Source organism: Triticum urartu, chromosome 2A (assembly GCF_056163025.1).
Source record: "Triticum urartu cultivar PI428250 chromosome 2A, HENAU_Tu73, whole genome shotgun sequence".
Classification (NCBI taxonomy): Eukaryota; Viridiplantae; Streptophyta; class Magnoliopsida; order Poales; family Poaceae; genus Triticum; species Triticum urartu.
In genome coordinates this window covers 644,574,795-644,587,740 of record NC_141874.1, presented here as the reverse complement: position 1 = coordinate 644,587,740, position 12,946 = coordinate 644,574,795, and the positions used below count along the sequence as shown (strand labels likewise).

Genomic DNA, 12,946 nt, shown 5'->3' with positions numbered 1-12,946 from the left:
TAGAACAATAAGAAGTTCAAAAAAAACTCAATGGCATTTGATAGAACACCTGTCGGATGGGGTGTCCGCTATGAACGGTGTTGACAGGGATGCGGAGGGTACCTGACTGCAGGGATTCCTGGGTGGACAACGGTGTCGTCCAAGGCCGGCAGTCTTGTGGGCGGGGTCTGTGGATGCCTGAGGATGGCTGGGACGTGGACGAAAAGGTATAGCGGCGGCTACCGATGACAGAGGTGTAGATGAAGGGAAGGGGAAGAAGTGGTGGACTGGAATAAAAGGGGATCGGGAAGGGGATTTCAGTGGGCCTAAGATGTCGGAGTCCTACGTGATTGGTGTATGGACTCCCGCAAAGACGCCCGAGTTTGCCTCCAGTTTGTGGGAAATAGACATTCGGACCGGCCGTGGACAGATACATACTAGTGTTGTTGGATGGCAAAAATCGTGCGTCCGGACGGACACAGACGGTTTGAGGGTCCGCAATGGAGATGCCCTAAGAGGATCTCTAGCAGATTCGGTACACCTCCGTCCCACAAAGATCCTTTATGGGCGCCTGTAAAAAAAATTGTGGTACCGCGAGCCCTTCGGTGGAACGTAAACCCGTCCTGCAAAACATTTGTAGGACGAGTTTACGGGATCTGTTCCGCACCGGAGGCCTCGCGATACCCCAAAAAAACTCATACGACAAATATTGACAAGTGCTTGCATATGAGTACACAAAATTTATATATACATCACTAGTTTATCATCATACTAGTTTATCACATCCAAAATCATGCACAAAATATGAGGTAACAAGTTTAACCTTACAAATGCCCGATCAACTTTTCAGGATATGGTGAGTGCATGCTTTGGCTATAAAATTCAACGGGCAAAGCTCAAACAAGTGCTTCAAACTCAAAGCAAAGATCACGAAAGCAAAATGAAGCAAAAGAAAAAAATGTACGTCCCAGACATTTCATCGAACACATGGTGGGCGTGATCCTGTGGAGTGGTTGTGATTGGGGAGAACTTGGTCAGTCGGAGGTGTAGGAGGAGCTCGGCCTCTTGTCGCGATCACCTTCTTCCTCGGGGGCTTCACCTATGCACCGGCTGGGCCGGTGCAGTCGGTCTTGTTCCTCCCACCGTCGGCCTTGACAGGAGGAATCAGACCGAGGCCGAAAGAGGGTGGAGCCGCGCCGGCGCCGACATGAACGACCGTGGAAAGCGCGGGCGGATGAAGAGACAACTTTGGAGGTGGCAGCGGCGCATGATAAGGGGCACTCGATGGCTGCGGGTACTCCATCCGGTTGGTTTCCTGCGTCACGTGGCCGGACAACAAGGTCGAAGACAAGATTAGAGGCGGTGGCGGCGGCGCGGGAGGCGGGAATGAAAGTTGGTTCGTGCCAAGGAGAGAGGATCCGACAAAAACAAGGGTGAATCTTGTAAATATGGCGGAAACGAACGAAGTACACAAAATCCGTAACTTTTTTTCGAAATGGTCAATTATACGAGATCTATCTAGCCGGCAAAATTGCCTTCGTTCGGCGGTTATTATACCGGATGGCCGGGATGTGCTAGAGATGCTCTAAGGTTATATTTGTAAAAGGAAAACTTAGGCACGGTCGGCATTCTTGCTGGTACACCCCCACAACCTACCTCTCCATTTGCGAAAGAAAAAGGAAACCTACCGCTCTCCGACCGTCCATGGCGCCGCCGGCGGTCCGGTCGTGGGGGGAGCTGCAGCACGACCTCCTTGTGGCGATTATGTCCCGCGTGGGCGCCCCCGATTTACTTTCTGGCGGCGCACCCCGTACCTGCTCTGCGTGGTGGGCCGCCGCTCGCGACCCGCTCGCATGGCGCCGCGTTGATCTCCGGGACTGGACAGCCCGGACCTCCGCCCGGCGCGCGGCTGGGTCCGGTGCCACCAGAGGGAGCATCTCCGTCCAGGACGCTCTCACCGGCGACCTTGAGGTCGCCGCAACGCGGGCAGATGGTCGGATGGAGGCTGTGCTCCTCCCGGAGTTTGCCGATGAAGGGCACCTCATGTTCCTCGCCGAGAGGTGAAGCTTCTTTGTCCTTGTTCCTGCAATCTTGTTTGCGTGGTCCCTGTGATGTTCATTCCGCTGTAGTCATTTACTGCACAAAATTGGTTAGGTTATCCTACTGCCATACCTTCTTGTATTCGATTAACTAATTAATTTTGTTATTTTCTGTGATAACTCATATGATCGGTTGATCCGTGTAGAACTAAATATAACTATACTGATAAAGTGAAACTTTGCCTGTAAATTTGTACTAATCACATTTTTCTGTACTGCAATTGAGGATTCTAGTAACGTAGCTGTGTAATGCGTGTTTGCGCAAAATGTCTCTTTTAATTCCCAGCATTTTTTATGGGTCAGCACTACTCCATAGGATTTGACATGATCTAATTAGGATTATGATTGTTCAGGTGTAAATCCATAAGGGGCCTCCAAGTTTCTGAATGTTCATTTTATAGAACTTTGGCAACATTACCATCAAATTCATATTAACGTGATGAGTTTCTTGTTTGAATTTTTATTCTTATGGAGTAGCTACTGATATTTCATTTTTAGATTGTTTTGTCAGTTCGAATGGTGTAGTGTCATGTCATTAAACTTGAATGGAGTGAAATTGCTATTAATTTCTGTGATATTTTTTTAGGTTTTCACACATTTTTGTTTAAATTTAACTAATCCTTTTTTAACAAAGATTTTTTTTCAAGTATCCAAGTGAATTTGATACTTTGTAACCTAGTCTGTAGAACCCCGAATGCTCTGGAACACAATCTTATAGACAGCTTTTATTTCAATTGCTATGTTTATGTAGTTATTATGTTGGTATTGTTTTTCTACCTCATATGTGTAGAAGTTACCAGAGGGGACAGTAGTGAAATTGAAGAGGGAGTTTGCAGTTTACATGATTCGAATAATGAAACTTATCATTCCCAGTGGGCTCATAATAAACTTCTACTCCCTCCGTCCCATAATATAGGACGTTTTTTACACTGGTGTAGTGTCAAAAAACGTCTTACATTATGGGACGAAGGGAGTATTTATTTACTGACAATGTTTTGTTGAATCATGATGAAAATGAAGTGCCACTGGCAGTGGTAATAGTGAAATTGAAGAGGGAATTTGCCACCGGGAATATTAGGTTACCATAGGGATAAAAGTGCAATTGAAGAGGGATCTGCAGTTTACATGATTCGAACAATGAAAATAATCGTTCCCAATGGACTCATAATAAACTTATGTTCTTTTTTGTTGACAATGTTTTGGTGAATCATAATGAAATTGAAGTGCTTCTGGCAGTTACAGCTTTCAATTGCCAATTAAGTTCTTGGACTTGTATTTGAAAATTGTGGTCCTTTAACTATCATAAGTTAATAAATCAGTTACATGAAAGATGAGGGATGATGGTTTTACAGATGAGGTATGCCAGTCAATGTGGCACGTGGTGGCTGTAACGCTGAAGCTAGCATGCCATTTTTTTAGATTTGTTATTAGTAGATGTTTTAAGCTGATGTATTTCTTGTTAATTATTCAACATATCTGTTTTTACTCAGTAATATGAGAGCCTTACAACGCATGTTGTATCTGTCATTATTCGAATGGTTTTACATGACGCTGTCCCCTGTGGGATTCCACTGCTTGCATTTTACTAGATGACGCTGTTGAACTGCAATTGTCTCCTACCCCCTTGCTTGACATGTTTCGTCCATTCTATGTGTTCCATTCTAGCACTCCTTGATAAATTCTTGAAGTACTGAGCTGCATACTTACATCCTTGCTGCACCTCACCAGCTCAGGCTTGCTGTTTACGGTTCGCCTTCTCACCACCTCCTACTTGTTGACTCTGTATCCCTTGCCTTTCCTTATAACCATCCTCACAGCTTGCTTCTTTGTCATTGGAAGTCATCTATACATTTGCATATCATGATTGATGGTAAACCAACCATCCTAGGCAATCTTCCTATTGTGCACATGCAATGTTAGTTTGGTACATTTTAGAAAATAACTGAAAGTAAGAAAGAGAAGCAGGGGTGTGAATATTGTGTTTCATGAATTAAATTTCCCCGTGAGAACTGAATAATTGATGACTTCTTAAGTTATTACAGTATATCATACAACATGTTAAGGTGATTCCGCTTTGCAAATCACAAAAGAAGCCAGTGTTCTCAGCTTTTAATATGTTAAGTTTATTTTTTTCTTCTTGCAATTTGTTTGGTTCCTATCATTTATTTCATGCCCTGGTATTCTTATAAGTTTGTTTTGTCTTGAACAATATTCTTGAATTAATGGTTGGTCGCATGACATGTACATTCAAGTCACACCTACTGTACACATGTAATCTACTTTTTGGAACAATGAGACATATCATGGTTATGCAGTTCATCTAGATATTAGTCAGAAGTTTTACTTGGTCAGTTGATTATTTGGTTCTTGATGTTTATAAACTGCTTCTGATGTCATCTTTTGACAATCTGGTAAGGATTCATTAATGAATGATATTTGTTAGTGCATTTTTATTTGTGGTTGTGATATTTTCAGTGGAAAAGCCCGCAAACTTGCAAAACTGATTTAACATGATTTTTGTAAACTCAGGTGTATTTGGTTTTGAGAAAAGTCCATATTACAACCTTGCACTACCACCAAAGTCTAATATACAACCCTGAACTATGAAACTGTCTACTTTACAACCTTGAACTTTCAAAACCGGACAAGAAACAACCCTGGACTGTTTTTTTACTGGTCAACAGCCCAGTCAGCATCCAGTCAGCCGCCACGTCAAGGCTGCTGACTGTATGTTGTATTATGGTATATAATTTATATGTGGCAGTACGGCATTTGTTTGACACGGAAATTTTTATGGGCATGCTTATGGTCGTTACGAAATCTGATTGCAGCTAAATGCCTTTCCGGATGTTTTATACAGGAGCCCAAACCTGCACTATTTCAGCTTTCCTACCACATGTGTGACTTCTGATGACTTCTGTGAGGTGATCAGCAAACTTCAGTCACTTAAAGGCATGGCGGTGGATGAGAGTCTTGTTAATTATGAAGTCCTCCTCCATGTGCACCAGTGTTGCCCAGATTTTCTGGAGCTGAAAGTGTTTGCTCTCTATGTGGATGAAGATATGGCCTCCGTAATTTGCGAGTCCCTTCCGCGGCTGAAGAAGCTCGAGATACCAAATTCTGATATGTCCTGTGCTGCAATAGTAAAATTCCTGGATTGCCTAGAGGAGCTTGAGTATCTGGATATATCAGGTTATGAGACCTCGGCCATCTCAAGCAGCGTGCTTCATAAAGCTTCACGGCTCAAGGCCTTTATCTGGAACTCGAAGTTTGAGCTCGGCGAGTTCATGGATTGCTCAAATTGTGGAGAACACAACATTAATCCTCAGGAGCCCTGTAAGTGCACCATGGATAACAAAGTCATGGATTGGCTGGCTGGGCCATCGCAAACTGCCTGACACCGGGCATGCATGTGTAGTCTCTGTTGTTAACTAATTATAATTTCCTGTTCGAAAATTCTAAATAAGTTTGAGTTGGTCGTAGTACAATGTAATGGATGGTACATTCGACTGCATAGTCGATATGACATTTTGTTTGCTTGTCTGCCTGTTTTTTCTATGAACGGTGTCTGAGTCCCCCCTCTTCGGCTTGAAGGGCATGATGGTCAAATCTAAAATTAATCAATCAGTGTATGTACTTTATAATACAGGCTGCAATTGTAGCTGTACTGAGAAACTCAAAGGAGTTTTTTTTTTATTGCGGCTGGTAATTATAAGATTGATTGGAGTGCAAGCGCTCTAATGGCTGAATCAACTGCTCATCGATTTGGACTGTCGCTTGCGCAAACAGCTGGTTGCAACAAGATTTTGGTGAATTCTCCTGGCTACCATATCGCATGCCAATTTTGGGCGATAGTTTTGAGCACTGTTTTAGAGAAACAAATCTTGTTGCCCATGAACTCAGCAAAGTTAGCTAAACGTGATGTTTGTAATAGTTTCTCCAATTTTATTAACTCCGTCAATTGATCAGTATATATTCCGTATGTAATTCTTAGCCGGCCTCTTTCAGCGGATTCGAAGGAAAAGAAAAAGGAGGAGCCGGCGGTCATGCTCGCCCTTCAGCGAGTAAAGTATAGCAGAAACTGGAATGCGATGCTCCCACTTGAAAAAAAAACAGACAAACAAAAGAGCAGGCACAGCAACAGCTCGCCGATTAAATACTTTATCAACATGAAAAGCTGAAACCTCCGGCGCTTGCTGAGTTGGATTTGACGGAACGCACTTGACGCGCAGCGGTAAGAAGAAGCAGTACCGGGCGATGGAGGAGAGGCCAACGGACATGGCGCCGGTGCACGTGCTGGTGTTCCCCTGGCCGCTGTAGGGCCACATCAACTCCATGCTCCCCTTCCTCGCGGGCCTCCTCGGCGCCGGCGTCCACGTCACCTTCCTGCACACGGAGCACAACCTCCGCCGGGTCGACCGCGCCGCTTCGCCACGCCTCCGCTTCGCGTCCGTGCCGGACGGTCTCCCCGACGACCACCCGCGCTCGGTCGCCCACCTCGGCGAGATCGGCAGGTCCCTGAGGCCGAGCGCCAGCGCCGCCTACCGTGCCCTGCTCGCCCCGCCGCTCTCCGCTAGAAGCCACGCCGACGGCGGGTTCCCGCCGGTGTCGTGCGTCGTGGCCGACGGCTTGCTGCCGTTCGCCATCGACATCGCCGAGGAGCTCGGCGTGCCGGCGCTCGCTTTCCGCACGGAGAGCGCGTGCAGCATCTTGGCTTACCTCTCTGTGCCCAGGCTCGTGGAGCTCGGCGAGGTTCCGATCCCTGTAGGCGCCGACCTCGACGAGCCGGTCCGTGGCGTTCCGGGGATGGAGGGCTTCCTGCGGCGGCGAGATCTTCCAAGTTCTTGCCGCGGCCACGGCGCCGAGGCCGACGAGCTCGACCCCATGCTGCAGGCACTCGCCAAGTACACCGCTCACAGCTGCAAGGCTCGGGCGCTCATATTCAACACGACCGCCTCACTGGAGCGGTCGGCGCTCGCACACATCGCGCCCCACATGCGCGACGTCTTCGCCATAGGCCCTCTCCACGCCATCTCGGCCGCGCCGGCGTCGGCCACCAGCCTGTGGCGCGAGGACGACGGCTGTACGACGTGGCTCGATGGGCACGCGGACCGGTCCGTCGTGTACGTGAGCTTGGGGAGCCTCGCAACCATTTCGCGGGAGGAGTTCGCCGAGTTCCTGTCCGGCCTCGTCAGCGCCCACTACGCGTTCATGTGGGCGCTCCGGCCGGACATGGTCGGGGCGAGCCAGAGCGCCGCTCTCCAGGAAGCCGTGGACGCGGCGGGCAAGGGCAAGGTGCGCGTCGTGGACTGGGCGCCGCAGCGAGACGTGCTGCGGCACCGCGCCGTGGGGTGCTTCCTGACGCATGCCGGGTGGAACTCCACGCTGGAGGGCATCGCCGAGGGCGTGCCGCTGGTGTGCTGGCCGTTCTTCGCGGACCAGCAGATCAACAGCCGGTTCACGGCCGCCGTGTGGGGGGCGGGGCTGGACATGAAGGACGTGTGCGAGAGGGCCGTCGTGGAACGGATGGTGAGGGAGGCCATGGAGTCCGGCGAGCTAAGGAGGTCGGCCCAGGCGCTGGCGCAGCAGGTGAGGACGGACATCGCCGAAGGGGGCTCCTCGGCGTCGGAATTCGAGAGGCTCGTGGGCTTTATCAAGGAGCTCACCGCCAACGGTGCAACCGCAAATAGCACTGTGCAGCTTTGATCCGGAAACGGGATTGCTAAATCTTAATTGACCCAGTCGATGCTATATTCGTTACATCTTATGTGAAGATTGTATAAATTTTTCTTCCTTCTTTTTATATATATTCTATCACTTGACTGAGACTTCGTCAAGTCGATCTAACCACACCCTTGCTCCTTGCCGTGTCCACTGGAGGTTCGCTGCAATGAATGGACAAATATTGAACATTATGTGCATAAATTATAGTTCCTTCATTCCTAAATATTTGTTTTTCTAAAGATTTCAATAAGTGACTACATACGGAGCAAAATGAGTTAACCTATAGTCTAAAATATGTTTATATGCATCTGTATGTGATAGTCCATTTAAAATCTCTAAAAAGACAAATATTTAGAAATGGAGGGAGTAGTTGATTGTGAAAATTACACTATTTTTTTTCACAGTCAACAGAGAGGTCCATACCTGAATTTGATCTCATTCAAAGAAATTCTTGTTTCAGTTTGTAAGGGAAACCAGATAAAAAACATAAACAAGTTGACCTCATTTATAAGAAAAACTGGGCCGAAAACTATATAAGCAATAAGGGTAAAATAAAATGTGAAACCCATACACGCCCTTTGTCCTTCTTTCTCCCACTTCGTCCATGAGCAGTTCTATAGAGTCGACCTCAGTAGCGACCACATATGTCATCCAATTCTTACCCCTCTTCTTTACTCAATCACATATACGATTTGTTCAAATTTGGGCTTTGTGTTTTCTTTGCATACTTGGGATTGTGTTGGACATGCAGAAGGCCATGGGAGGGAGAGATATGGAGCATCTGGAGGCCATGTCTGGTTTCATCTAGCTTTTTTTTTAGAAAAGGAGGATGATCCCCGGCCTCTGCATCTGGACGATGCATACGGTCACTTTATTAATTATTCTCATAAGACCTTACAAAGTAATACAACAGTAAGACAAAAGCCGTCGTCTAAGCATCTCTATCCAGCTGATGAAGAGGCGCAGATAGCCTGAGCCTAATACCAAACAGACATCGCAGCCAAACCTAACATCTAAGACCTGAGATCCTATCCAGGACGCCTGCCGGGCATGGGTCTCACCGATCCGGCATGCACTTATCTTACTTAAAAAGAATGTATGATTCTGTCATCCCCTTCTCCTTTGTCCAACCTTACATAGTTCATCCTCCCTCTCTACTCTTTTTTTGCTCACATATGGTTTTTTCAATGAAAACTGCCTCAAGTGCCCCATCTCTTATGTACTTATCAAATAAAATTTTGTTTTCTTTGATAAATCAACAAGTGCTTACCAAACAAGTGTTTATCAAATATTTAATTTTATTGCTTTTACACAATCAAATAATATGGGCAAATAAATCACACGCTAACCTACTAGAATATTTATGCTCCTTACAACACACGAACAAGTATCTAATAATAATGTTAGAAAACATTTTTATATCTTTGAACCATGTGTGATTAAAGACACTATTGACTTCTAAACGGAATTAGTCATGTCCATTCCAAGAACACACACTACGCCATAACAAATTTGAGCATGCATACCAATGTGGTAGAAAAGCTCAGAATATTAATTTGTACTCGCAAGCATGGGTACTTTCTTTACCGGATGATTTAATTGAATCTCTCACTCCAACAATTTTCAGATATATTTTTAGAGTGAAACTAGATATGATTATGGAATATAAATAAAATTTGTTCTTTTAGAATTATTGTATATCCATTTCAATCGAATATTAAGTAACCAAATCCTTCAAATTGTGAGATAATTTTAATAAAATAGGTAACGCAAACATGCTATAATTCACAGCAAATTATGTCAAACACGCACCATTACATTATCATGTCAACCCAATCATGTCGAACTAACCCATAAGAAGCAAAAACCTGACAAACAAAGGTAGCATCAGGGTTTTTTTTCGGGGAAATGGTAGCATCAAGTTGGCGTATAGTACTCTCGCAAAAAAAAAGGTTGGCGTATAGTAAAATAAATTGTCAAGCTGATCGTGCTCTAGTGTCCGGCGAAGGCGACGGACATGGGGCTCCTCACGGTGTGCTTGTCCGACACCCACCGGAGCGCCCCCTGCACCACCACTGCATCGCCGCTGGTCCTCGGCCACACGGTCACCTTGAAATCTTTCACCTGGTTCGCCTCAGTGAACCGCAGCGAGCTCGGCATGACGGTGACGTTCATGGAGTTTTCCGGCAGGTCGAACTGTGGGTAGTACACCGCCGGCGCCTCTCCGACGTTCGTCACCTTGCGTGTCACCACCATCGGATTCATCGGGTTCCACGACGAGGGGAACGTGACGGAGATCGACGGGTAGTTCAGAAGGCGGTCCGGGATCACCTCGACGGCCGAGCAGTCCACGGCACGGCGCGCGATCACGGAGACCTCCTTGTCCGTGTACATGCCGCAGAGGAAGCCGATGTAATCTGCCGGGGTGATGTCGTACAGCAGGCCGGGGTTCATGGCCTTGTCCGGGTCGACATGGCCGGCACCAAGGGCGAAGAGGTCCGCCGCCGTCCCCTTCTCGTCCGTTATCGGCATGCCGGAGCGGTCCGTGCTGTCGGCCGTTGTCATGATGGCGGACTTGATCGCCGCCGGCGACCAGTCCGGGTATTTGCTCTTGATCAACGCGGCAATGCCGCTGAGGTGCGGCGCTGACATGGACGTCCCGGACTCGAAGTTGAAGGTCGGTCCGGAGTGCTCCCCGGCCAACGAGGGCGGACCTACTTGGAATGGCCACGCCGCGAGCACGCTCACGCCGGGGCCCGTGATGTCGGGCTTCAGAATGCCGGGGTTCTGCAAGCTTGGCCCGCGCGAGGAGAAGGAAGTGATAGCCGGGGCCGGCGACGTGCCGAGGACCGTCCCCCTGAACATGATTTGCGCCATCGGTCTCGCCGTCGACTTGATGTAGTTCATGATCGCGTCTCCGGCGTGGTAGCTGACATGCGACGCAGGGAGGGCGTGCACGTCGGCGATGGTGCTGAAGCCGTCAATGGCCTGGTTGGCCAGAATCATGCCGACGCCTCCGGCTCTTAACACCTCGGCGCCTTTGTCAACCCTACCGACGTCATTGCCGCGCTCACATACCACTATCTTGCCCTTGACATCGAAGCCGTCCAGCGAGCCGTTGCCGCAAAACTGCGCGTCTGGTGTGGAGCTCGCGCCGGCGTAGACCAGCGGGTAGAAGACGGTCGACGCGGCGTCTGGCTGGTTCACGGACTCGCCGTCGAAGTAGAGACCGTTCCCAAGGCGCACCCTGGTGCGGATCAAACGGTCCATGGTGCTCGCGGCGACGGTGAGCATCCAGGGCGCCTCGTTCGACAGCGTGGTGTAGTTTGGGCCGGAGTTGCCGGCTGACATGCTGACGAAAATCCCCTTCTCTGCGGCGGCGAACGTGCCGACGGCGATGCTGTCCTCGGGGTACGGCAACGACGGCCCGCCGAGGGACATGGAGATGATGTCGCAGCCGTCAGCCACGGCAGCGTCGATGCCGGCGAGTATGTCGGCGCTGGTGCAGTCCTCCAGGCCGCACACCTTGTACATTGCGACGTGCGCGCGGGGCGCTATCCCGGACGCGGTGCCCCTCCCCTGGCCAAGCACCTGGGCGCCTGGCACGACTGCTCCCGCCGCCGTGCTCGACGTGTGCGTGCCGTGCCCATCCTCGTCGATCGGCGACAGCGGTGCACCGGTAGAGGTGGTGCGGTTCCCAGAACTGACGGCAGTGTCGAAAACGCGAGCGCCGATGAGCTTGTTGTTGCACACGGAGCGGCCGTTGAAGTCGCACCTCCCCTTCCACTTGGCCGGCGGCGCCGGCATGCCATCGCCGCTGAAGGACGGGTGATCGGGAGTGACGCCGCTGTCGAGCACCCCGATGATGACGCCATCGCCGGATCCGGCCGAGTAGTTCCTGCCGCCCTGGCGCGTGTCCAGCCCGAGGAACCGCGGCGTGTGCGTGGTGTGCAGCTTGTAAACCCGGTCGGGCACCGCGGCAACGAACCCAGGCATGGCGGACATCTTGTCGAGCTCCCGCCGCGTCAGCCGGACGGCGAAGCCGCTGGCGACGTGGTGGTAGGCGTGGAGGAGCCGGACGTTCTCGGGGAGGAAGGAGTTGTACCAGGCCTTGCGGTCGTCGGCCGTGCCGAACACGTGGCTCGCCTGGGGCTGCACGTGCACGATGAACGTGCTGCGCTCATCGCCGGCGCCCTCCACCGCGGCGACGAGGGCGAGGAGGAGGGAGAGCGAGGCGATCCTGAAGGCTGCCATGGCTGGTTTGCTGCTCTGCTCTGGTTATCTGGTTATCTGGTACGTGCGCGTGCATGGCAATTTATACATGCCGGTTCCCGTTAGATTATCCTTCCCTTCCGTCGTTGGGGCAGCCTGCAGGCAGTGGCCGGCTTTGTTTATCCGAGGCAGTTTGGAGCTTTGGAGCAGTCCAAGTGTTAGCAGATGCATGCTTGCGCGTGAGGACGACAAGACCGGGTCATGAACATGGATTGGGTCGCTTGGGAATTGCCGCACGCACGGCCGGCGGCAGAAGGCGATCCAGAACTGATGGGAGTTAGCTGTAGGAGCGGCGCGGCAGCCGCCTGTTTCGCTATCGCTATTGCTATTGCTAGATAGATGGCAACAGGAAACATCCACCGTGAGCTATGGCTCATCGGTTCTTCTTCGTCGCGGACAAGTTACCATGGCCTCCACTTAGACGTCGACAGCCAGAACCAGCACTGACATGGCGATGTACGTATGTGCGCCAGCATAGTGCGGCACACTTGACTGATTAATTCGCATATAAGCTACTTGTGCAGGCAGCAGGCTGACTCCTTCAACTGGCCTAGTGGAGTAGTAGTATTTTTGCCATGGCTGGATATTGTACAAGACCACGTTTAGATGGGGTGAGCTTTGGCTTGTGAAATAAGTGCATGTTCAGAGAACTATGGGGACTTTCCCGGGGAAAAAAGAACTGCGAGCACTGACATTGTTTTAAAAAATTAACGGCTGCCATGAGCAAAGCTCGTTGCTGCCTATGGCCCTTTGATTCGGCGGAGCAAATTTGTTAAACTCAGCAGTTTGTAGAAACAAATTTGCTGCATGCATCGATCTTTTTTTTGTTTTTCTTTTGATGAGATGATGTGTATAACATGCAGTTCGATTCG

General features: G+C 49.6%; 1 protein-coding gene and 2 pseudogenes across 1 annotated transcript; 2 read left to right on the top strand and 1 right to left on the bottom strand.

Annotated features, from left to right (window-relative positions):
- The first annotated feature begins 1,600 nt into the window (after nucleotides 1-1,600).
- Nucleotides 1,601-5,636, top strand: LOC125539370 (F-box/LRR-repeat protein At3g48880). Its single transcript, XM_048702811.2, has 2 exons — nucleotides 1,601-2,039; nucleotides 4,939-5,636. The coding sequence occupies exons 1-2, from the start codon at nucleotides 1,684-1,686 to the stop codon at nucleotides 5,474-5,476; spliced, it is 894 nt and encodes a 297-aa protein (XP_048558768.1). The 5' UTR covers nucleotides 1,601-1,683; the 3' UTR covers nucleotides 5,477-5,636.
- A 138-nt stretch (nucleotides 5,637-5,774) lies between these two features.
- On the top strand, nucleotides 5,775-7,907 carry LOC125539368 (myricetin 3-O-rhamnoside 1,2-glucosyltransferase UGT709G2 pseudogene; annotated as a pseudogene).
- A 1,887-nt stretch (nucleotides 7,908-9,794) lies between these two features.
- On the bottom strand, nucleotides 9,795-12,056 carry LOC125537630 (subtilisin-like protease pseudogene; annotated as a pseudogene).
- Nucleotides 12,057-12,946: the final 890 nt, after the last annotated feature.